At 41.8% G+C, this 22963-nt stretch overlaps 1 protein-coding gene across 2 annotated transcripts in view; it reads right to left on the bottom strand.

The window, feature by feature from the left end:
• Positions 1-7128: 7128 nt before the first annotated feature.
• The window catches only part of Morc4 (MORC family CW-type zinc finger 4), a 59105-nt gene continuing 43270 nt past the window's right edge, over positions 7129-22963 (bottom strand). The window contains exons 11-14 of one of the 2 annotated variants that reach the window (XM_052736644.1): positions 17004-17090; positions 12821-13499; positions 11774-12057; positions 7129-11446 (exon numbers count right to left, since the gene is read on the bottom strand). In XM_052736644.1, the coding sequence (XP_052592604.1) occupies positions 11293-11446; positions 11774-12057; positions 12821-13499; positions 17004-17090 (1204 nt within the window). In that variant the 3' untranslated portion in view covers positions 7129-11292. The remainder of the gene's footprint in view (positions 11447-11773; positions 12058-12820; positions 13500-17003; positions 17091-22963) is intronic. The other variant, XM_052736651.1, reaches the window with a different exon arrangement.

Raw genomic sequence — 22963 nt, forward strand, 5'->3', positions numbered from 1 at the left:
GACCTGTCTGTATATATACCCAAGACTGTAACAGTGCTGGGCACACACAAGATGATCAATAAATGCTTGTTGATTGAGCAATTGTTTTATTGATTAAAAGGGGGCTAAGACAGGGCACATGTGATAGAAAGGAATTGGGTTAGGAAGGGCAGGTGGGAACCTGTCTTTGTGTATACAAAGGTACACAGAAAATTCCAGGTTTTGTGAATACAATCAGAATACACGACAATATCCCTCACAAAAGAAATGAAGTCCTTCATCTTGCCCAGAGTTTGTTCTTTTTCAGAAAAGTAAAAATGTACTTGAAAATCACTTAATTGGGGTTGGCTATTCAAGGGTTATGTGCGTATTCCTCTCATCCTCCAACCCACTAACATGAGGAAGCTGAGCCTGACCTGATCATCTCCATTTGGCATAAAGGAAAATGAAGATCCACCCAAGTAAAGGTTTTCCCAGGGCTACATAGCTGGAGTTAGTGCCCTAGTTAGTCTCTTGACTCCGAAAATAGGACCCTGCTGATCCAACAGTTTTCACAGCCAATAAGAACAGCCTTCCAGAAGTTCCTATGCAGTCTAAAGAAATTTACTTAGGACCTGCAAAGTAACAATGAAATATGCAGGCTCCCCTGCTTACCCATGAAGGTGATCTGGGGGAGTGGGAATTCATCAAGCTTTACTTCTGCCGGCTCCTACCATTCTATCTGTCTGACCAGGGGGGTGCCAGGTTGTCATCTAAGATCCAACATCTCGGTTCTAAGTCCTCTAACTCTGGGGAAGTTTGGAATATCAATGATCTGACTTCATAAGGAGATAACAGAGCCTAGTAATAAGTTTATTAATATAATACTAACAAGAATGGGGCCCTGTGAGTTCAGCTCAACCAGTCCTTGAACTTCGGGGGCATCAGCATATAGGAGCTGGTTATTACAAGCAGCAGCCTTGCACTTCTGAAGCAGACCTTCTCTGGTGCACAGGATTGAAGACAGCAGCCAAGTCCATTTAGAGGGAAGGGCCAGGGGGGAGGAGGACCCACTCACTGCATAGTAAGATGTCATCTCTTGTCTAGTACCAAAATTCCCAGTGCTTGACCCAGGACAAATGGGGGCTGAAAGGCGGGTTAGCTTTGATGACTATACCTTGATGAATCCTGAGTATGGTTCTGACTACCCACCATCTGGCAGGCAAGGCATTTTCATCCTCTAAATAGCTCAGGGAAGTAGGTTTTTCACAGGAAAGGACCAAGGTGGTAAGTGAAGTCTCTAAGGTTACAGAGTGTCAAAATCTGGATATAAGCTTGGCAACTCCTCCCATGGTAACATGGATCTGTGATTCTAATCCAAGAAGGTATGTGAGGGCACTGCTCTGCCAATTTGAGGACTCTCCCTCTGTTTGCCACAGACTAGAACGGCTTATGAAGGAGGGGAACAATAACTGCCTTTTGTTTTAGGCTGAAGCTATCCTGGTGCCTCCTACAGCCCCCCCCCCCTCTCTCAAGACAGGGTTTCTCTGTGTAGCCATGGCTGTCCTGGAACTTGCTCTGTAGACCAGAGTAGCCTCGAATTCAGAGATCCACCAGCCTCTGCCTCCTGAGTGCTGGCTGGCATCAAGGGCGTGAGCTGCCATCACTGGCCCTACAGCTTTTCTTAATCAAGAAAGTTTCAATGGAAGGAGTTAAACGTTCATCTTCGGCTAGAAAAATCACAGCACACCCGATAAAAAGCCATGTTTCCCCTTGATTGGTTGAGCAAGGAAAGCCTTGCTCTGAACGGCTTCCTAGAAATTTCCTGAGTCCTGATCCAAACTGAACCGTTTCCAGCTCCTTCATTGCCTTTCCATCATAAAGTAATTTAGATTAACCGTAGACTGAGGGCATATATAGTAAAGGCCATTGTGTTAATGCCCCCACCTCATGGCTCTGACCCTTGTACAAAGGGAGATGTTTTTGGCCTCTTTCTTTCCTCTGATACTAGCATGACTCATGTTTTCCCCTCCTGGGGCCCTAGTGACCCATTATTATGTGATCATTAATGGAGGTGGGGAGACCGAAACTGCCTTCTTAGTGAAAAGGCAAGCCCCATTCTAAGCCCTTTATCCAATCAAATAGTCACTCAACTGTCCAGCCTCTGAGCCAGCCAGTCAGTCAGGCCACACTGCCTGAACTCTTACTCAGGGTAAGATGTGCCAAGTAAGGGCTCTGAGGGCAACAGGAGTGAACACTGTAAAGTCTGTGCCTGGAGGAAGTTGACAGTTAAGGAGGGAAGAAAAGTCATGTACACGGAACTACGGCACAAAGCAGAACAGACGACTGCCCCTCAAGAGATGGTGGGGTACCTAAGATTACAGGTGTCAGTGGCAAATATGTATGTAAATCCCTTTAAATCCCAATCCATTTGAAATCAGGACCCAACACTATTGGAGCTTGGGAAGGTTGGAGGATGATTGAAAACACAACCCTATTTCTTCCAGCTGAAAGTTCTACTGGAGCTTGGGAAACAGAATAGAGGGCTTGGCTGCCTAGGTAAGCCATTATCCCTTCAGAGTTGTTCTCACCAGACCCTCTTTGGGGCTCCAGAAGAGGGAGTGACCCTGGGGCTCAGTCTACTCTCCCTTATCCCCTTCCTTTTGATAGTTCTTTGTAAATCTCTCGGGCAGCAGAAACAGAGCCAATCCAGGTATCCCGGGACCTCTTGGTTTGGGGCTAGAGTATAAACAGTGTGTGAGGGGGAGTGAGTGTTATAGGAAGGTAAGTGAGGCCTTGCAGGGTCAACTGCTCCCTCTCTCTCGGTGAACTGAGGATCTCTTCATGCATGTACTAGCTTCCTGCTCTGGCCACAGAGGCCAGACTGTGAAGTGTGTATCTTCCTCCTCAGCTGGCTGAAGCCTGGCCCTCACCCAGCCTGGTCTCCCTAACCAAGCGGCTCCCTGGCTTTGATGAGAAATACTGTTATCTCAAGAAGGAATTAAACTTCAAACAGGAAGTCCAGCAGGTTATCTCTCTCTTCTGCCCTAAGTGGTAGCTCATTGAATGTTGCGGTGTGATCCCTGATAAAAAAATTAGCAGGTGGCTATCAGGTAGAGTGACACAGAGACTATGATCTGACCACACCTTCTCCCACCCACAGATGACCACACTTCTGGGAACCGTAACTCTCACTCACAATTTTCTATTCTAGAGTCAGTGCTCTGGATGGCAGGCAGGACTTGACAAAGCAGGAAACCCTGTACAAGGGTGCATCCTCCAGCCCCTTTTAGGAGAGAGTTGCTGCGTTCTTGTCATCCCTGAAGTTCTGTTTTTTCAGAATGACCCTCTTACCACTTCACAAGTCACCCAGGAAGGCCTTGAAGAATTCTGCAAACACTCATGATCTTGTAGAGAGATAAAACACTGAGAACATTTGTATACTTTAAAAAAAGATCGTAGGTAGCAAGGTGTGACATTAAATGGCAAATGAGCAGTGTGGCAAGCACACCATCTCTATACACTTATTACTCTGAGATATTTGAGTTCAGAGAGAGTGGCTGGAGACGAAGGGCAGGAGCAAGGAGAAGATGCTCCTTCTAACTTCTTTGCCTGAGTTTGCTTGTGGAATTACCCAGTGGGAAGACAGAGAATCGAGTAGCAGCTCCCACAAAGGACTATTTGATGATACTGTGAACACCCCAGTCCCTTGACTGAAAGGCACTGAAGAGTTTGCTTTAAAAATAAAGTACATTTTCTGGGAAGAGAAACACATTCAGCCACAGATGAGCTACTGACAACAGAAACTGTACTAGTTTCTTGGTTTAGCGTTGAAAGGAGCCAGAAAAGTCCAATTCAAAACAAAACAAAACTACAACAGTAATTGGGAAACACTGGGGAGCAGGAGCATTTTTTTTTAATAATTCATGCATCCTTCAAATAGATGATTCAGCAGCTTCAGAGATGAGGACAGCAGAGAAGTAAGAAAAAGGCAGACAGGGTAAGCAAGGGGGTGCTAGCATCCTGCTGGCATTCCAGGACATCGCGTGTGGTGAATTTTCCTCTTCTTTGTGTAATAATAAACTAGGATGTTCTCAGGTGTCACTTTTTCACTCCCAAGACATGCCCAACTCAGCACAGTCTGGGAAGCGGGGTTCAGAGGAGCCAGAGAGAACACTCCAGGCAGAGGCCAACAAGTCCAAGACCTCCCGGAGTGTAGGAATAGGATCCCAATGACTGTTTTGATATCAGGAAAGCTGCCAAGGAACAGCCTGAGTGAAAAACCCAGTCAAGAGGAAATGAATTTCCAGGTTGTTAGGAGAGATATTCATTACACAAGCGAACGATTTCCGATCATGAGGGCAGTTAAACATTGTGTGTGAGTGGGGACCACTCCTATCAGTGCGGGCTGCCTTTTAGCGTTTTCTTACTGAAAGGAAACAGACTAGACTGGTTATATGGAGCAACTGTCAAGTAGCTAGGTTTCTGGAGTCAGGCAAACCTAGATTTAGATGTTTTTCCTTAGCATTTTGGGAAAGCCATGTCAACTCTTTACACTTGGTTTTCTTGTCTATAAAGTAGGGATAATTCCGCATTTTAGTACAGTCTTGGTTAACTCATCTCTAAACACACTGGTGACCTAAAAGGTTGTATCTGGATCAGTGCTGCATGGGGACACACACACACACACACACACACACACACACACACACACACACACACACACACACAGAATCTCTTGTCTATGCTGGCTTCAACTCTCTATCTCCTTATGCAACTGAGGATAGCCTTGAACTTCTGATCCTTCTGCCTCTACCTCCAAGTGTTTGAGTCAAAGAATGGCAGATGCTACCATTCCTGTTTTATACAGTGCTGGGAATCAGTGAAGACCTTTGCTGCATGCCAGGCAAGAGCTTGACCAACTGGGTTACATCTTAATCCCCAAAGTGCGTTTTCTCTTAAAAAATGTATTATTTCAATTTATTCTCCCCTGCCTCCCCCTCCCCCACCATTTGGGTTCTGGGAAATGAACAAGTTACTGGGATTTGTGGCAAGTGCCTTTACCCACTAAGCCACCCAAGTGCATTTTCTACCATGGATCTGAATTTAATTTAGACAGGGAGTTGTCTTTTCCAGGTCAAAACTTTTCAAGATTCTTTCCTGAAGTTGAAACTGCCTGAAAGAGCTTGGATAAGTTTCTATTTGTAAGGTTCTAGCAACAGAATAAGCTGTGAAAGAAATTGACAGTGATAGCTTTTACCTTCACCTGTAAGAATCTGGGGTGGAAGAAAACTAATCATTCACCAGGTCTCACTGCTAGAGAAGACTTCAGCCCAAGGGCACCGCAGACTAGGGGCTAGCTTCCTGAACTCAGTGATTGTTTAGAAGATTTCAACAGCAACTTTTCTAATTCAGAGCCTCCCAAAGTTCTTTGTACTTCAGGTTGGATATTCACTTTAACCCTTGTGCTTAACCCCTGTCTTCCTATATTTCTGCTACCGTAATTTATACTATTCCCCCAAACTGGAAAATGTTCTCCTCATACTGCACCTTCCAATGCTTTAGGATTTCAGGGCCCATCTGGATGAGTACTTGGGGAGCTGGGCACTTTTTCTCATTCTTCCCTTAAGTTATCTTCTATGTCTTTCAGAACACAATGGGCAGATGTGTGGAATGTGTTTGACATGCAGAAAGCAACCAAAGCAACATTTGTACCACATGATCGAAAAGTAGGTTGGGGGTTTATGGCAAATCACACCAAAATGCTGAGCAACAAAATTTTCATCTTCCGATTTTTATTTTTCATTACAAAACTGGATGGGGGTTATAGTTCACTAGTATCACGTATATTTAGCATGCACAAACCCCTACCTCAATATTCAGGACCAATAAATAAAATAAATTGCTATTCGTGTCTCACTTATGAACTAATTTTTTGTATGTCCAAGACTGTCAGGTCAGTTCGTACAATTATTTCGTTTATTATCCAAAAATGTGCCTTGACTTTTGAGACATGTTCTCACTGTGCAGCCAACATTGGCCTTGACTCTGAATCTTTGTGCCTCGGCCTCTTGAATGCTGAGCTTACAAACCACCTCACTCTGACTTTGTAAAAGATCTATTTGATTTCCATTTATGTGCATGTATCACATGTACATGCAGGTGTCTGTGGAGCCAGAAGAGGGTTCAGATCCCCTGGGGCTAAAGTTGTGGGCAGTTGTGAGATCCCCTGTATGGGTGCTGGGAACTGAAGCTCTGCAAGAGCAGCAAGCTTTCTTACTCACTGAGCCCATCTCTCCAGCCCACACTGACTTCTGAATCAGAGCACATTGTTCCTGATAGAAATCATGAGGTAGGGTGGTCCTCATGAAATATGCCTGTTTTCTTGGAAATCGTACTTGTCATAGCCTGACCTCACATAGAGAGGACTGTTACGCTTCACTCCCAATGTAGTGCTACAGAAATGGGTTTTAATTCACAGTACAGGATTCTAAAGCATGTTTTATCTTGAGATTGCCCTTGGGAACTAAGACTACAGCCGCTTCTTCTAAATTGTTAGGCCAGACAACGTGCAAGCCTCAGCCGTGGGCAAACAAACCTTCCCAAACTCTGGCGCTGCCACCAGATCACTGGTCTGGTCATCATCCAGGTATCCATTCGTTCATACAACAGGCATGTACTGACCTAACACATGCCTGGAACTGGTTTCCTTGAAACTTGCTCTGTTCTTAGCTTGTGAATGACTCTTCTTTTTACAGCTGAAATGAACCACCCTCACCCTTGAAAAGACAGAAGAGGAGTTCTTAGAAATTTTTTCTGTTTAGTTCTTACTCTCAAGATCTGGTGTGTATAGCCATCTCCTGGTTAAATGTTGTCTCTCTCAGTATTCATGTAGATTGTTTGTGTGAAGAACACCCATCTCCCTTTTCTTTTGCATTCTAATTACTTCCATTGAAGAGCTGCTCAAGAGCAACAGCAGGCCCTTCACAGCAACCCCACTCCTGTAGCCGGCAGCAGCTACTGTGTCGGCCTTTCCTTTTCAGAGGTTAATGCCCAGGATGGTTATCTACCTCACTCATGCTGATTTATTTACCCTCTTCCATGAATGGGACATTGTTTTAGATCACTGAGATGGAGATATGAACAGAACACAATTCCATCATTAAACCATTCATTAACAACCATTTATTGCTTATTTACTATATCCCAGGTACTATGATAAGCAGTAGGATACAGTGGTTAGCAAACCAAGCATGGTCTTATAGAACTTACTGAAACAGGTATATACAAACAATGTGTGTTATATTCACCACTGGGTATCACTCAGCCTAGAGTAGGTGCCCAGTGAATATTTTTTTTAATGAATGAAAATGACTAAGTATACAAGCTTGCTATGAACCGGAAACAAAACAAGGAAATGGTGGGAAGATAATATGGCAGAAATAGAGAAAAAATGGAAGGCATATCTAGGAAGAAGATAGAATCAGGAAGAGTGAATCATGCCAAGACTGGAAACACAGCACTCCAGTTGGACAGAATGGGTAAAGAACATCTCAGGAGAAGGCACAGTCTGAGGGCTCTGAGCTTAAGTGAGAGCTTGCTATGTTTCAGTCGGAAGCCAAGTATGCAGGGGAAGGGGCCGTATGTGAAGTGATAAATGATGAAAGATCACTGAGACAAATGTAAGAGGTAGGCAGGGGTCTTGTAAGACACTTGTAAGACAGGGCGGTTTTACTCTAAATGAAATGAGAAGTGAGGTATTGCCTTTAAGCAGAGAGTCACATGATTTGACTTTTATTTTACTTTCTAAAGGTACACCATTTCTAGTGACATGACAATTGTGAGCGCAAGAGAGGATCCAAGGTCTCTAGTTAGCTGTTATGATCCAAGGAAAGGAGTGATGGGAGTTTAGACTGAGGCTGTGGGAAAAGCTAGTACAGTCAAGATTATGCTTTGGAAATAGAAACAACAGACATGTTGACAGACTGGATGTAGGGAATGAGAAAAGGAATTAAGGATGACTTCCAGGTTTCTAGCTTAAGCAACTGAGTGGGAAGAGGTGCCATTTTCTAACATGAAGAAAATTGTGGGGGAGGAAAAGTCCTGGGGTATGTCGCTGTTTATTTTTAGCATGATTTACTTGAAATGTCTGTGAGATATGTAAGTGTAAATGTCAAGTAGGCAGTTGAATATCAATTTGAAGCTTTCTAATAGGGAAAGTAGGATCAGGAAGTTTATGATACAAGTCTTAGAAATGACACAAGGCTTAAACATTCAAAGAAAAATTTCATGCTTTCCTGGGTTAGAGGAATTTTCCGAAATAAGTTGGCATTTTAGCCAAAGGAAAGATGATTAAGAGAACATTCCAAGAGTGGAATAGCAAAGGCAGAGGACAAAAATCTTAAGATGCATTCAGAAATTGAAAAGGAGTTCAATGTAGGTAGAATAGAGCTTTGTGTTTGGCTTGTTGGAAGATGAGTGTATAGAGGAGAGTACCCCAGACAACACAGGGCTTGAGAACCACACTAAAGAATTTGTATAACATTTTGTGGCAAGAGAGAGCAATAATGTCTTTGAGCAGAGACATGACCTGATAAAGTTGTTAAGAGCTATTTAGTGATATTAAGAAGTGTGTATTGAGGAATGAGAATAGGAGATGAGGGAGGCCAATTAAGAATTGATTTCAACTGTCAAGGAATGAGATAACAAGTGCCCACATGCTAACTATGGCCAGTTAAAGGGAAACATTTGTAAGAAGATTTATGTTAACCTCAGAGGAAGGCCAGGAGGAGGCACCTGTTTTCTTTACTGTTAGTACCTGTTTTCATACTAGAATGGCTTCTGGTAAGGATGGGCAACACTCCAGTCTTTCCACAGTGGTATTTAATATGAGTTCGAGACTCACAGGAATATTTATCTCTGATGGGTCACGTTTCATAGTGTTTTGTCTGCAACTAGAGAATCCTTTTATTGCAGCAAGGTTAAAGAATGTATCAGAGGGCAGAGTACCAGTGTAGCCTCTGAGGTTAGTTGACAGCTTGCCATGTTCCCAGTAGACCAAGTGAGCTAGGGCAGTGCAAATGATGAAGAGCTGCTGAAAGGAAGGAAGTATAGGCAGGTTAGGGCAGTGCAAATGATGAAGGGCTGCTGAAAGGAAGTATAGGCAGGCCAGGCGGGCGGTCTGGTCTTGGGGGACATCTGTAAAAGGTTGGAGTTTGAACCTAGGTGTCTGTATGCGGTGTCAGGGTAAATAGGTAACAAAGCAATAGCTCTGTTACTGGAGTGGATAGACTAACACAGGTGAGTGTTGCTGGAAGAAGCAGTGGGGGTTCAAAACCACAGGCTGACAGCACATAAACCAGGGAGTTTGTGCAGACCGGAAGCACCGGTAAAGATGAGTTAAGATTTCAATCTTTCTTCCCCTTTAGAGCTCAATTATCTGCCTCCCCCACTCATCCAACCAATAGCTATACAGACTAAACTTTCCATTCACTGAAATTCCTCCTCTCCTGGGCTCCCATTCACATTATTCTTATCTGTGCAAAAGTCCCACCGCTCCCAGTCCCCATCTGACAAACAAGTATCACTGAGAAAATAACTGCATGTGTTATCCTTCCCTTGTTAATGACCCCATTTAGACAACCGAGGCCTTGGATAGACTGATGCAAATGTTGAACACGGAAGTTAATCATGCAGCGTGCTAAAGCTGGGGTGAGGTAGAGTGGTAGGAGCAGGGGGATGTTTAAGTACCATTCTAATGGTGAAGCCTGGCTGTGGCCTCCTCATATTCTCCACAGACTCACAGGAATATCTATTTATTATGGGCTTCCCGTCAAAGGAGGTCAAGTATTCTTGGGACAGTCTTCTGAAGTAAATTTACTGAGTAAAACAGAATCACTATCCAAAGTGTTTTGTCTGTACTACAGAATCCTTTTACTGCTGGTGGATTCCACCTCCCTTTTATTATTCCTCTCCTCTACTTCCTAGTTTTCAATGCTGAGACACACATATACAGAGGTATACATAGGCATATATATATATATATATATATATATATATATATATATATATATATATATATATTTACTGTACAGCAACCTTTCAGGAGTACCTTTAACTCTTTGGAGACTATATACTACATAAATATAAAAGCAATGGATTCATAAAACATCTTCTTTGCATGAGTATAAGATGTACTATTTCTGTACTCTGAGGTCTACCTCTTATTCTATATAGCCTAGAAAGTATGTAGGTATATTACAAGGGATGGCAACTAAATCTTTCTATTCTAAAATATTTCCCATGATACCTAAAATTTAATAATGTGATGATACATACAAAGTTTTGATCCTTATATATTTATTTTCACATATCTGTTATTAAAATAAAAATGCCATGGAGAATTGATGAGTTGGTTGGTGGGTTCCTTTTACATGAACCTAGTACTCTTACCAAACACATTTCACATTCTGGATTTTTTTTTGCACATTTGTTTATGCTGTCTCCCCAGAGGTAATGTTAAACTCAACATAAATTACAAGTGTAAAATGACTTTATACTTTCATAAACATCTCATTTGACACCCAAATTCAAGCCTACTTGTTAGCTTTCAAAACAATTTATTTTCCAATGTAAGAAGAATAACAAGAATGCTATAGAAAATTTGAAAAGGGCAAGAAGATAGGAAGGAGAAAAACTATCAACCATAATCCTACCAGTTAGGCAACAAGCATGATTGAGAGTGTTGTCATGCTCACTCTTTGACGCTTCGTTTAGGTCCCACTTACGGTGCACTGCCTTCCTTTTTTACATTGCTCTTCTTCATCTTCTCAGTCATCTTTCCACCACGCACACACACTATACCCTTCTTTGGATCATTAGTTAACTTGCTGTGCCTTGTGCTTCCTACTAGAGTGTTTCAACCTTGGCAGGGCTGAAAAGCCTGATTTATCCCACCAGGTACATTGGACCCAACATTTGCTGACCGATTTATCCTAAATGAACACGAACCATTATCAGAACACGAGACAGGCCAAGTATCTAGATCATGACAGTTAGAGCTTTCAGGTCACCTAACTTGGTGACTATTGCGTTTTCTCTTCCTGGACTCTTAAATGGCTGTTGAACGGGTCTCTTTCCCCTCGCCCACACTGAATGTGAAGCACACTGATGAAGAACCAGGACTTATTTAAAGAGTCCCCATATAAGGCATAAAGGTGAAAAAGAAACAAAGGCTAGGGGAGGGAGAGAAAGGAGGAGAGAGACAAGGGAGGGCACACGGCACACAGGCAGACCAGAGAAAAGAAAGCTAGGAGAGGATATATAGTCTGGTGCTCAATCCAGTATGTGATTTGCCTCCAGCACCGTGTACAGGATCCCATCCACTTGTTCGGAGTCATACCCGATCTCACGAAGCTCCAAGTGAGGGAGGACAGAAGTAAGGAGATAGCTGACGTGGATACGTAGCCGCGTAAGCTTTGCCAAAGCCCTGTATGATGGAGTGAGGGGGCAGGAGAAGAGATGACATGAAGTCATTAGCCAACAGAATAAAATGAAGTCCCTTCAAAATGGGCCTATATTTCTTAACAATTATGTCTCCGTTAGGTAGAAAGAAGACAGAAAGCACCATGCCATCAAACACAGGGAGATTGGCTGCGGCTTTCTAAGAAATAATTACTCAATCCGTGGTGGTCAATGAATTAAGACTTTCGCCCTTGTCTATGACCAGTAACTGGCAGGGGGGTCGGGGGGGGGGGGCTTATCAGAAACTTCCCATTAGTACTCACAAGCTGATAACTAAACCCTAGTAATTAACCTTTCTAGGTCATCTCCCTCTGGCTTCCGGCAGGAGACCTGGGCCTTCTGCAGTACTTCCAGGTGTGTCTCTGTCTCTTTCAGTTTCTCTTTTAGTTCTTGCTTCTCTTCTTTGGTTCTTTCTAGTTCAGCTTTCAGAACCTGGAATTCAGCTTGGCGATAACCCATATGCTTCTTGCTCCAGTATAAGCCTTCTGTCTCCTGGGTGCTATAGGTCACCAATTCATGTTGAACTTTCTTAAACTCAGAATGCCAATGATTCTTCTCCTGTTCCAGCTCCTCTACCTGCAGTCCAAGAAAGAGAAAGTCAGTGACCCACACACGAAAAGCTAGAGTATCCCAAACCGTTCTGACAAAATCTACCCTGTGGTTCCATTATTTGTAATGCATTATTATACTTATGCAAATCTCTTGTCAAACCTAAAATACAGAGGGAAAGCCCATTAGGGTCCACACAATCTAGGACATAGTTTAAACCACAGACTGGTTTAATGACATATTTTGTTTAAAAGCTTCAGAGTACAAAAGAAATCACCAACATATCAACACCCCAGTCCAGTTGTTCTCAACCTGTGGGTCGAAAGCCATCAGGATTTCAAATGACCCTTTCACAGGGGTCATCTAAGACCATTAGAAAACACGGGTCTTGGGCTGGGGAGATGGCTCAGTGGTTAAGAGCACTGGCTGCTCTTCCAGAGGTCCTGAGTTCAATTCCCAGCAACCACATGGTGGCTCACAACCACCTGCAATTAGATCTGGTGTCCTCTTCTGGCCTGCAAAGACACATGCAGGCAGAACACTGTATACATAATAAATAAAATAAATCTTTAAAAAAAAAAAAGAAAACACGGGTCTTTATATTATGATTCATAACAATAGCAAATTTGTAGTTATGAAGTAACAACAAAATAATTTTATAGTTGGGGGTCACCACAACATGAGGAACTGTATTAAAGGGTCACAGCATTAAGAAGGCTGAGAACCACTGCCTTAGTCCCTTGCTTACAATGACCTTGTCTTATCCCTAGTGGTAATGCATTGCCCAAACCTTTTGCTGGAACAAATTCCTTTCAGCCAAAACACGCTCCAGTTTTTCCGTGGTTCTCTTCAATTCCTCCAATTCTTTCTGGTTCTTGATCTTTGGCATGTTGCGCCCTCCGCTTTCCTGGCAGCCTTTTCCTTTCCCTGCAGTGGTTGCTGCGGCAGGGGCCACAGAAGAATAAGGATTCCGGGATCCTGCTGCCTTTCTTCTCCCTACAAACTCCTCCCTGTTAAAAGGGATTAGCTGGATGGGAGCTCCTGAATCTGTAAGTCCCTTCGCAACACCGACTACAGCTACAAAAGGCCCTTTATTCACTTCTCTGTTTATGTTCTCGCTACTGCTTCTGTTAGATTCTTCTGCTACCAATCTTGGCATCTGATCTTCTAGCTCTTCAGGAAGCAGGGACTCCTGGTCGTGGTCCTGGGCCCCTGGACCAAGTGCCGGAGCTTCCTGGTTCCGCTCTATATTCTTGTTTGCTTCTGGGTATTCTGGTAGGAGGTATGGTGGTGTACTTCTCTCAGAACTGAATTGATCTTGGCTGTTGTCTCCTTCTGGGTGGGCTGCAGCTGCTTCTGCCCTCCTGTAAGGACTGGACATGGAGTAATCTATAGGAGATGGTATCATCTCGCTCTGGAGCCTCCTTCGTTTCTCCACAGGCTCCTCACCGAGCATCAATTTGTACTTACTGCAAAAAGAAGAAATCGAATTGTAAGCTGTCACAGGACAGGTTAAGAATATTCTTATTCTACAAAGTCCCCCCTCAAGGCACATATTCTTTTAGGTTAGGACTATTACTGCCATGGCTGTGATGTGGTTTCTTCCCTGAGAGGGTGCTGAAAGCTGTCCCCAGCATGTCAATGTTAACAGGGAATGCGGGACTTTTAAGAAGAAGCCCCCTTGTGGAAGGTTGTTAGGTCACTGGGGGGTGTTTTCCTCCGAAGGGATTAAAGCAGCACTCATGGGACCCCGAGTGAGTTCTCAGGAAAATCAGAGACTATAAAAGACGTAATGGCTTTCTCTCACACACAACCCTAACACTGTGATCCCACCCACCATAAGGCTTTCACCAGAGCCAAGATGATAGCAGGGCCATGCTGTGCCCTTGAATCTCTGGACCTGTAAGCTGAACAAACATGTTTTCTTGTAAAGTTACCCAGTCTAACGAATTTTGTTAAATTAACAAAGTAGGTAGTCCAACAACTCAGCTCCCCCACCCCAAGCCTCGAGCCCTTCACTTGTGCAACTGATTAAACCGGCAACTGGTACTAAGGGAGAAATCAACTTGATAGGTGTTAAGGGTCAGCATGAGAATAAAACATGAGGAGGCTGGCCTTGGTAAAACATTTTAAAAATGAATTTGAAACCAGCCTAACTGTGAAGCTTCCTAAAAGCAAATAGAGGAAGACACAAAAACTGTACACACACACACACACACACACACACACACACACACACACACACACACACACACAATCTCTTAACACAGAATGGAATAAAGGGCCATTAAAGAAGCCTAGCACTGTATGCAGAGAGTAAAGCCAGCTCGTTAATTTTAAAGTATCACAAACCCTCCGGTATCAAAGACTTAACACATTTTTATATTGCAATAGAACTCCATACAATTCCTTGCCAGCCCAGTGGATTATGGCTATTGCACATTATTCACTTGTAAAAGTTAATTAAAACACAAGGCCCTAGTTAGAAACAAAGAAAGTAAACCTGTCAGTTCAAGTCATTTCCCCATTATGACCAACAACTTCACTGGGTCAGGCACAAACTGGAGCTCCCTTTGCTCTTCAGAGAAACCCAGGATCATGGTCTCAAATCCCCTTCCTTTTCTGGCTGCTACAAGCACTAATGGGTGAAGAACCTATCAAAATAGCTGGTGCCAGAGAAATCCATAGTGATTTTCAATAGGCAGAAGGACTGGAATGCCATTTTCATTCTTGTAATTGCCCTCTCCAGGTGACCAAGAGATGCCAAGGTAAAAATCAGCTGTTGAACTTGTAGCGAGAAACGATCAGGCATGTAATTAGTCCCCTCAGGAGGACCTCAAGGCCACCCCTATCTCTGTGGTTTCGGAGAACAGCTGTGAGACATCTCAATCTTAACTTCTCATGCTCTATGAGTTTTTCAGAACCCAAACTGGCCTGCCATCTCAACAGCTCTTGTGTTATCCTTTAGCAGTTTGTATAAAATACTACACAAAAAGGAAAGCTGGACATATTGGTGCATGCCTGCAATCTGGACACTTGGGAAGCCGAGGCAGGAAGACTGATACAACTTGGAAGCCAGCCTGGGCTACAGGCCTGTCAGGGAGGGCTGCAGACTGAAGCTTTCTAAAACAAACAAACAGACAGACAGACAGACAGACAAAGACAAAACAAGTTTTATGAAAGGTAAATTAAGTTGTATTATGTGCCTGATCTTCATTTGCCCAACTCTAAGGGCTCTGTTCTTAACTATTTCCACTTTTGACTATGATGCTTCCTTTTAGCAATTTCAGACATGTTGGCCCCAACCGATGGGAGGGCACACCTCCCACGTTCTCCTAAGTCCTAACCCCAATGCTGACTTTAGAACTGCTTAGCACACCTTTCTTCCTGGAGGTCCCAATGGATCTCTAACTCGGTGTGTAAAAACCCGACTGTTTCCTTCAAACATGTTTCCTCTCTCCTGCTTCTTACTGCTGTCAACAGCATCAAACTGTCAGCAATTTTTACGGTTTTATATGGTGACTTACACTACCAACATACTGGCTGAGGCTATCGTTACCACTCTAGATTGTTGCAATGGCTTCCTGTGACCTGTTTTCCCTCCAGCTCATCCACTAAGTTAATCTCCTAAAGGCCAGCTTCAGCTTATGCAATTCCTTTTTAAAATTTTTTATGTGTTGCTCCCTATAACATAAAAATTTAAATGTGTTAACTGGACAATCAAGCCTTCTCATGCCAAAACACAAGGAATCTCTTTGCTAGGCAGTGTGTGAAGCCTTATCTGTTTCTCTCAATTGGAGGGCAGATGGTAATATTATCTTAACTGCTTTTAAGGGCTGATCAGGAAGAGGTTATAATCGACCACCTGCAGTTGCTAAGTAGAGCTGGGGTATATATATAATTTGGCCCTAACTTTATCTTCCATTACTTCCTTCATAAACACTAAACGAACTGAATTGCTGGGTGATTTCTTATTGTGACCCATTTGACCACAACAACCTTCTCTTTTCTGACATTGCACACTGAAATCCTGCTTGAGAGCTACTTCGTATGTTTGGAGCATTGTGTGTGTGTGTGTGTGTGTGTGTGTGTGTGTGTGTGTGTGTGTGTGTGCGCGCGCGCGCGCGCGTGCGCACGCACATGTGTATGTGGAGGCCAGCAGTTAACATCAGGGATAGTTCTGTAAGAGTTATCTACCTTGATTTTTTGAGAAAGGGTCTCTCACTGGGGCCTGGGGCAAGGTTAGCTGGAGAACGGGTCCCCAGGGACTCTTCTGTCTGTTTCCCCAGTGATGGGATTACAAGCATGCATTGCTGAATCTGGCTTGTTATGTGGGTGCTATGGATGGAACTTGGGTCTCTGTGCTTGGGTAGTAAGCACCTTTTATCAACTGAGCTGTCTCCCCAGGACCTCTTGTAACAATTTTAACATTCTTTTATAACATGTACTACCATCTATGGGATATGTGTGTACATGTATGTGTGCACACCCTACTGGAGTACAGAATTGGAACCTCCTTGACAGAGAGCACTTAATTGTGGTAGAAACAGATGGACAAAACTTTCATGCAAGTGTAAATAAAAATAGGACTATCATGCCAGTTGGTGGTGACACACGCCTTTAACCCCAGCACTCAGGAGGCAGAGGCAGGTGGATCTCTGAATTTGAGGCCAGCCTGGTCTACAGAGTGAGTTTCAGGACAGCCAGGGCTACACATAAAAAAAACAACAAAAAATACAACTTTTGTTTGTTCTATATTTCTCCAGAAACTCTGATTCTTTTCTCTAGGAATATCGATCCTCATAATGGGACCTATATCCACTCCTTTGGTAAAGATTACCAAAATTTGTAGGCTTTATATGCTAGGAATTCAACAACATTGTTTTCTTCTCATTTTTTCTTTTTGTCACATTATTTGTTGTTACTTTACATTTCACATTATCTTCTAAGTAGTTTACATTTTCTGACAATACCTTCCTTCTGCTACTTCCAAAGGCTTCCTGAAGCACTTTTCGCTATTTGACTGTGAGTTGAGCATTTCACAAACAACACGCCGAAGACTATATTGAAACAAAAATATTTTAGTTTTTCAACATTCATTCTCATGCTTTTGACTCTGTTTAAGACACCATAATAGGCAAAAATATGGATCAAAACCGTGGCTCCTGTACAGTATGTATGTACTTATTGGTGATGACCTCCTTAAAAGGCTGTGCATTTACCCAGTTAGAGTACACATGTCCATCAACAGCAGTTCTCTGCGTCAGACTCTGGAGCAGCTGGGATAACAAGCCTGGCTTTTCATAACTGGTCTCTTTTATTTAGCATGTTTCCAACATTTATTCAAGTTGTATCAGCATATTACTGTCTCTCTAGTGTTAAAATGGTTGAGTATCACCCCAATAATTGACATGTAAAAAGCTAATCACCCTTGTGAGATACAAAATATGGAAACTTAATTCAAGTATGCTTAGAGGCAGGTTCTTTGGGAGGTGATTAGGGTTAGATAAAGCCATTAGGGAAAACCCCCAATGATTCCTGATGAGGGTCATCAAAAGGAGAAGGAGAAACAGAAAATCAGGGAGAGAGAAGAGGAGGACAGTGGAGAGGGAAAGAGACCGACAATGTAGAGAATACAGATGCAGACACAGATGTTTGCTCCCTGTCTCTTGCCATGTGATGCCTTGCACCACCACAGCACTCTGCCAGCAGGAAGGCCTTCCTTCTCCAGAGCTCCTGATGTGCTTCTTACATTTAAAGCTTCCAGAACTAAATGAAATACATCTGATTTTTCATAGAGTTACACAGTCTAGGGCATTTCATTATAGTAACAAAAAGTTTATTATTACAAGTTCTTTATATGACTGGGCAATATTCCATTGTACGACTTTTTAATTTTAAATATTTTATTTTTTCTTTGAGATTATCATAAAATGTACTTTGATCATATTCCCTCCCCAACTCCTCCCATATCTACTCTATCCATCCTCTTCTCCTTAGCTACCCAATGTTGAGTCTTCTTTTTGTGTTTTGCCCCCACCAAGTCCAGTTTGTGTTACTAGACTAGTCTTAGGAGTGGGCCTACCCTGGAGTGTGGCTGACCTACCAGGGATCATATAATTAAAGAAAACAGGACCATGTCACTAGATACAAAAAAGACCGTTGACAAAACCCAACATCCCTTCATGATACAATTCCCAGAGAATTTAGGGATTCAAAATCCGTATCTCAACATATCAAAGATTCAATCACAAATTTCCTACATCTGATAAATATATTCAGCAAAGTAGCAAGAAACAAAATAAACACTCCCCTTTTCTCTCCCTCTCCCCCCCCCGTGTCTCTCTCTCTCCCCCCAGCTCCCTCTCTCTCTCTCACACACACACACACACATACACACACAGAGAGAGACAGAGAAACAGAGAGCAACCTTTCTATATATAAACAACAAACATATTCAGAAGGAAATCAGGGAAACAATCCCATTCACAATAGCCTCAGAAAATTAAAATACCTTGGAATAAGTCTAAGGAAGTGAAAGACATATACTAATAATACAAACTGTCAGGCAGTGAAGAGAAATTGAAGAGAATATTATATATCTTGTAGTATCTACTCAGCTGATGGGACCTTCAGCTTCTTTTACCTGTCTACTGTAAACAATGCTGCTAGGAACATGTGTATGAAGACACATTTTCACTTTTCTAGAATATATATTTTGAAGTGGAATTACTGGCTCATAAACTATTTGAACAATCTGTAGCACTTCCAGACTCTTCCACTGAAGCAACTGCAGTATTTTGCATTTATATCAATACATGAGGGTTGTGCTTGTGCCATATCATCACCAACATGTGTTATCTACCTTTTGGAGATAGCCATCTTAGTGGTAGTGCAGTAAAAGCTCATTTTGATTTTGATTTGCATAGCCTTGATGGTTACTGATACTAGGCTTCCTTTCATTTGCTTATTAGTCATCTGTGGATCTTTGCTGCCCCATTAAGCTGTTTTGTTAGTGAGTTGTAATAGGTTCCAACTCTTCATCACATACAATTTTTCAAAAGTGCTTTTTCTCAATTCTATGGGGAGTTGATTTTACTTTCCTGGTTGTTGTTGCTGCTGCTATTATTTTTGAAGACAGGGTTTCACTACAACTCAAGCTAGCCTTGAAATTCCAATTCTTCTGCCTCAGTCTCTCATTACCTTATTGTCAAGGTTCTTTGCAGCTCTTTTGCTTGTTTGTTTGTTTTTGAGACAGTGTTTCTTTGTGTAACAACAGCCTTGGCTGTACTGGAAATCACTTTGTAGAGCAGGCTGGCCTCGAACTCATAGAGATCCACCTGCCTCTGCCTTCCAAGTGCTGGGATTAAAGGTGTGCACCACCATTGTCTGGCTCATTTTGTTTTTAAAGATCTATTATTTATTTTTACTCATGTATGATTATTTGCCTGCATCTATGTATGTACATGCACTGTGTGTGTGCCTAGTACCTGCAAAGGCCACAAGAGGGTTTCAGATCTACAGGAACTGGAGTTGTAGGTGGTTGTGGGTGCCGGGACCTGAACTTGGGTTCTTTGGAAGAGCAGCAAATGCTCTTAATCACTGAGCCACCTCTGCAGCTTCTCAAATCTTTTAATTTTTACACCTATCAACTGAACTATTTCTCATCATTCCTTCTCGTTTTGGTGTTATATCCAAGAAACTATAGTCTACTTCAGGGTTATAAAACCTTACTCCTTTACTTTAAAGGTTTTACACTTAGCTGTTACACTTAGATCTGAAGCCATTTTGAGTTAAATGTGTATAGTACAGGGTAGGGATTCACCTTCATTTTGTTGCATTCCAATCTATCAAGCATAAATGTAAGGGTATGTTTTTATTTTCTTTTCCATTGATGTGTGTGTCTAATCTTTTACCACTACCACACTGTCTTGACTACTGTGGATTATTAAAGGTGAGTGAGACTCCAACTTCCTTCTCTTTCAAGATTGTTGGATTGATTCTATGTTTCTAGCATTTCCATGTGAATTTTAGGATGACACTGTTGATTACTGCAACAGAGACATCTGCTGTTCTGGAAGAGATTATACTGAATCTGTAGACCAGTTTGAGACTACTGCAATTTTTTTTTAAGTAACAAACAGATGTCTTTCTATTCATTTAGGTTGCCTTTAATCCAACAATATTTTGATTTTTTTGTTTCTTTTCTAGTGTACAGATAATTTGCACCAAGTCTGTTAAATTTATTATAAATATTTTTGAAGTTATCATAAATATAATTGCTTTGCTTTTTTCTTAAATTTTGTGGTTCTTTTAAAAACATAAATTTTGGTCTTGCTGATCTTTCTCTATTGTTTTGCTCCATTTCATTTCCACTTTAGTCATTTTTTTCCTTCTGTTTGATTAGGCTTAGTGATTTTTTTTTCCTTTTTCAACACAGGGTTTCTCTATGCAGCTTTGCGCCTTTCTTGGAACTCACTTTTGTAGCCCAGGCTGGCCTCGAACTCACAGAGATCCGCGTGCCTGTGCCTCCCGAGTGCTGGGATTAAAGGCGTGCACCACCACTGCCTGGCACCACCACTGCCCGGCCCTTAGTGCTTATCTTACTATGCCTTCCCAGTGGACTTTTTCATTATGAAATGTCTCTTTTTATATCTAGAATATTTTTGTTTTAATGCACATAACTTTAGACTGTCTTGCTTTGTAGCCCAGGCTGACCTCAAAGTGACAGTGATTCTCCTGCCTCATCCTCCTGAGTGCTAGGATTACAGGTATAAGAACACCACATTTGCATTAAAACATATTTTATCTACTGTTAGAAATAGCTTTCTTAAGTTGCTGTTTATATGGAATGCCATTTTCTGTCCTTTACTTTTGATTCAGTTGTAGATTTGAATCTAAAGTGTCTCCTGTAGCTTATATATCTAGACTTTTAAAGGAAATCCAATGTGAGTTCCAGGACAGCCAGGGCTACACAGAGAAAAGCCTGTCTTGAAAAACAGATAAATGTTTTAAGTAATTATTCCTTAAATTGGTCAACAGACTGAAGAGTGATATTATATTGTTTTATAATTCATTACACAATTATCTTTATTAGCATTCAAATTACCATCTAATTTCATAATAAATTACTGAAAGACAGCCCTTTCCCTGCTAAACATCATTTAGTATTTCTTATACGGTAAGTCTGCTAGCAGTACATTCCTATAGCTTTGATGTATAAATTTATACACCAAAGAATAATTTATCACATTTAACCTCTTAAAGATAATTTTATTGGAATTAAGTTTTTGGTTGACAGTTTTTTTCTAGTATTTTATTATTGATTGATTGATTGGTTTTTCAAGACAGGGTTTCCCTGTGTAGCTTTGCGCCTTTCCTGGAACTCACTCTGTAGTCCAGGCTGGCCTCGAACTCACAGAGATCTGCCTGCCTCTGCTTCCCGAGTGCTGGGATTAAAGGCGTGCACCACCACTGCCCGGCTTTTTTCTCGTATTTTAAATACTTCCTTTTTGTTTAGTCTGTTTCATATTGTTATAACAGAATACCCAAGACTAGGTAACTTATAATTATTTTGGTTCATAGCTCTGGATACTGTCAAAATCAGGTGGCTGATTTAGTTGGCTTCTGAAGAAAGTCTCACTGCAGCCTGACTAATGGAAGAAAGCAGAAGAGCATGCAGAAGAGAGAAATCTTCAGAATGCTAACACCTCTTAATGGTCTGATGAATACTGGGACACTGGAAATTAAATGTCAACCCAAATTTTGCTGGGGCCAAACCATATCTAAGTCACAGTAGCATCCTAGTACCTTCTGATTTCCATGGATTTTTATGGGAAACTGTTAATCTTAATGAGACCTGCTAGCACAAGGCCATTCACTTTTACTCCCTGCTTTAGAGATTTTTCCCTCTGCCTCTGGTTTTTAGTATTTTCTTTATTATGTGACTAGACACATATATTTTGAGTTTATTGCACTTATGTGTCCAGGCTAATGCCATTCATCAAATCTGGAAAGTTTTCAGCCATTATTTGAAAATACCTTTTCTACGTCTCTTCTTCATGTGATATTATGGATAGTTAGTTTACGTTTCTCTGAAGCTTTCTCCATTTTCACTTTTGTCTATGTTCTTCTGATTGAATAATATATAATTGAACTTTTTAATTTTCATAATTTGTATTCTTCTTACTCTTAATGTATGTTGTTGAGTCGTTTTGGAGTAATTTTCATGCCTGTTCTTGTACTTTTTACATACAGAATTTCCATGTGGTTATTTTAAAAATAGTCTCTGTTCTTTTATTGCTATCTTGTACTTGATGAAACACTGTCTCTATTCCTGCCTAAATGCTTTATCCATAGTTTCCTTTAGGTCTTTGAATATATTTGTAGTAGGAAGGTTTCTCCAGCCCTGCCTGGCTCTACAGTCCCTCAGCTGCTTATAAGATAATCATTCAGAGGCTTATATTAGTTATAACTGCTCAGCCGTTAGCTCAGGCTTATTACTGACTAGCTCTTACACTTAAATTAACCCATAATTCTTATCTAAATTTAGCCATGTGGCTTGGTACCTTTTCTCAGTTCTGCCTTGTCATCTTGCTTCCTCTGTGTCTGGCTGGTGACTCCTGACTCAGCCCTTCCTCTTCCCAGAATTCTCCTCGTCTGCTTGCCCTGTCGATACTTTCTGTTTGGCTACTGGCCAATCAGTGTTTTATTTATCAACCAATCAGAGCAACACATATTTGCAACACACAGAATGATATCCTACAGCACTTCCCCTTTTTTGTCTAATCAAAAAGGAAGGTTTTAACTGTTTTTTTGTTTGTTTGTTTGTTTTTTCAAGACAGGGTTTCTCCATGTAGTTTTGGTATCTGTCCTGGATCTCGCTCTGTAGACCAGGCTGGCCTTGAACTCACAGAGATCCGCCTGCCTCTGA

The sequence above is a fragment of the Peromyscus californicus genome, unplaced genomic scaffold (genome assembly GCF_007827085.1).
Source record: "Peromyscus californicus insignis strain IS unplaced genomic scaffold, ASM782708v3 Scaffold_10__1_contigs__length_136768540, whole genome shotgun sequence".
NCBI lineage: Eukaryota > Metazoa > Chordata > Mammalia > Rodentia > Cricetidae > Peromyscus > Peromyscus californicus.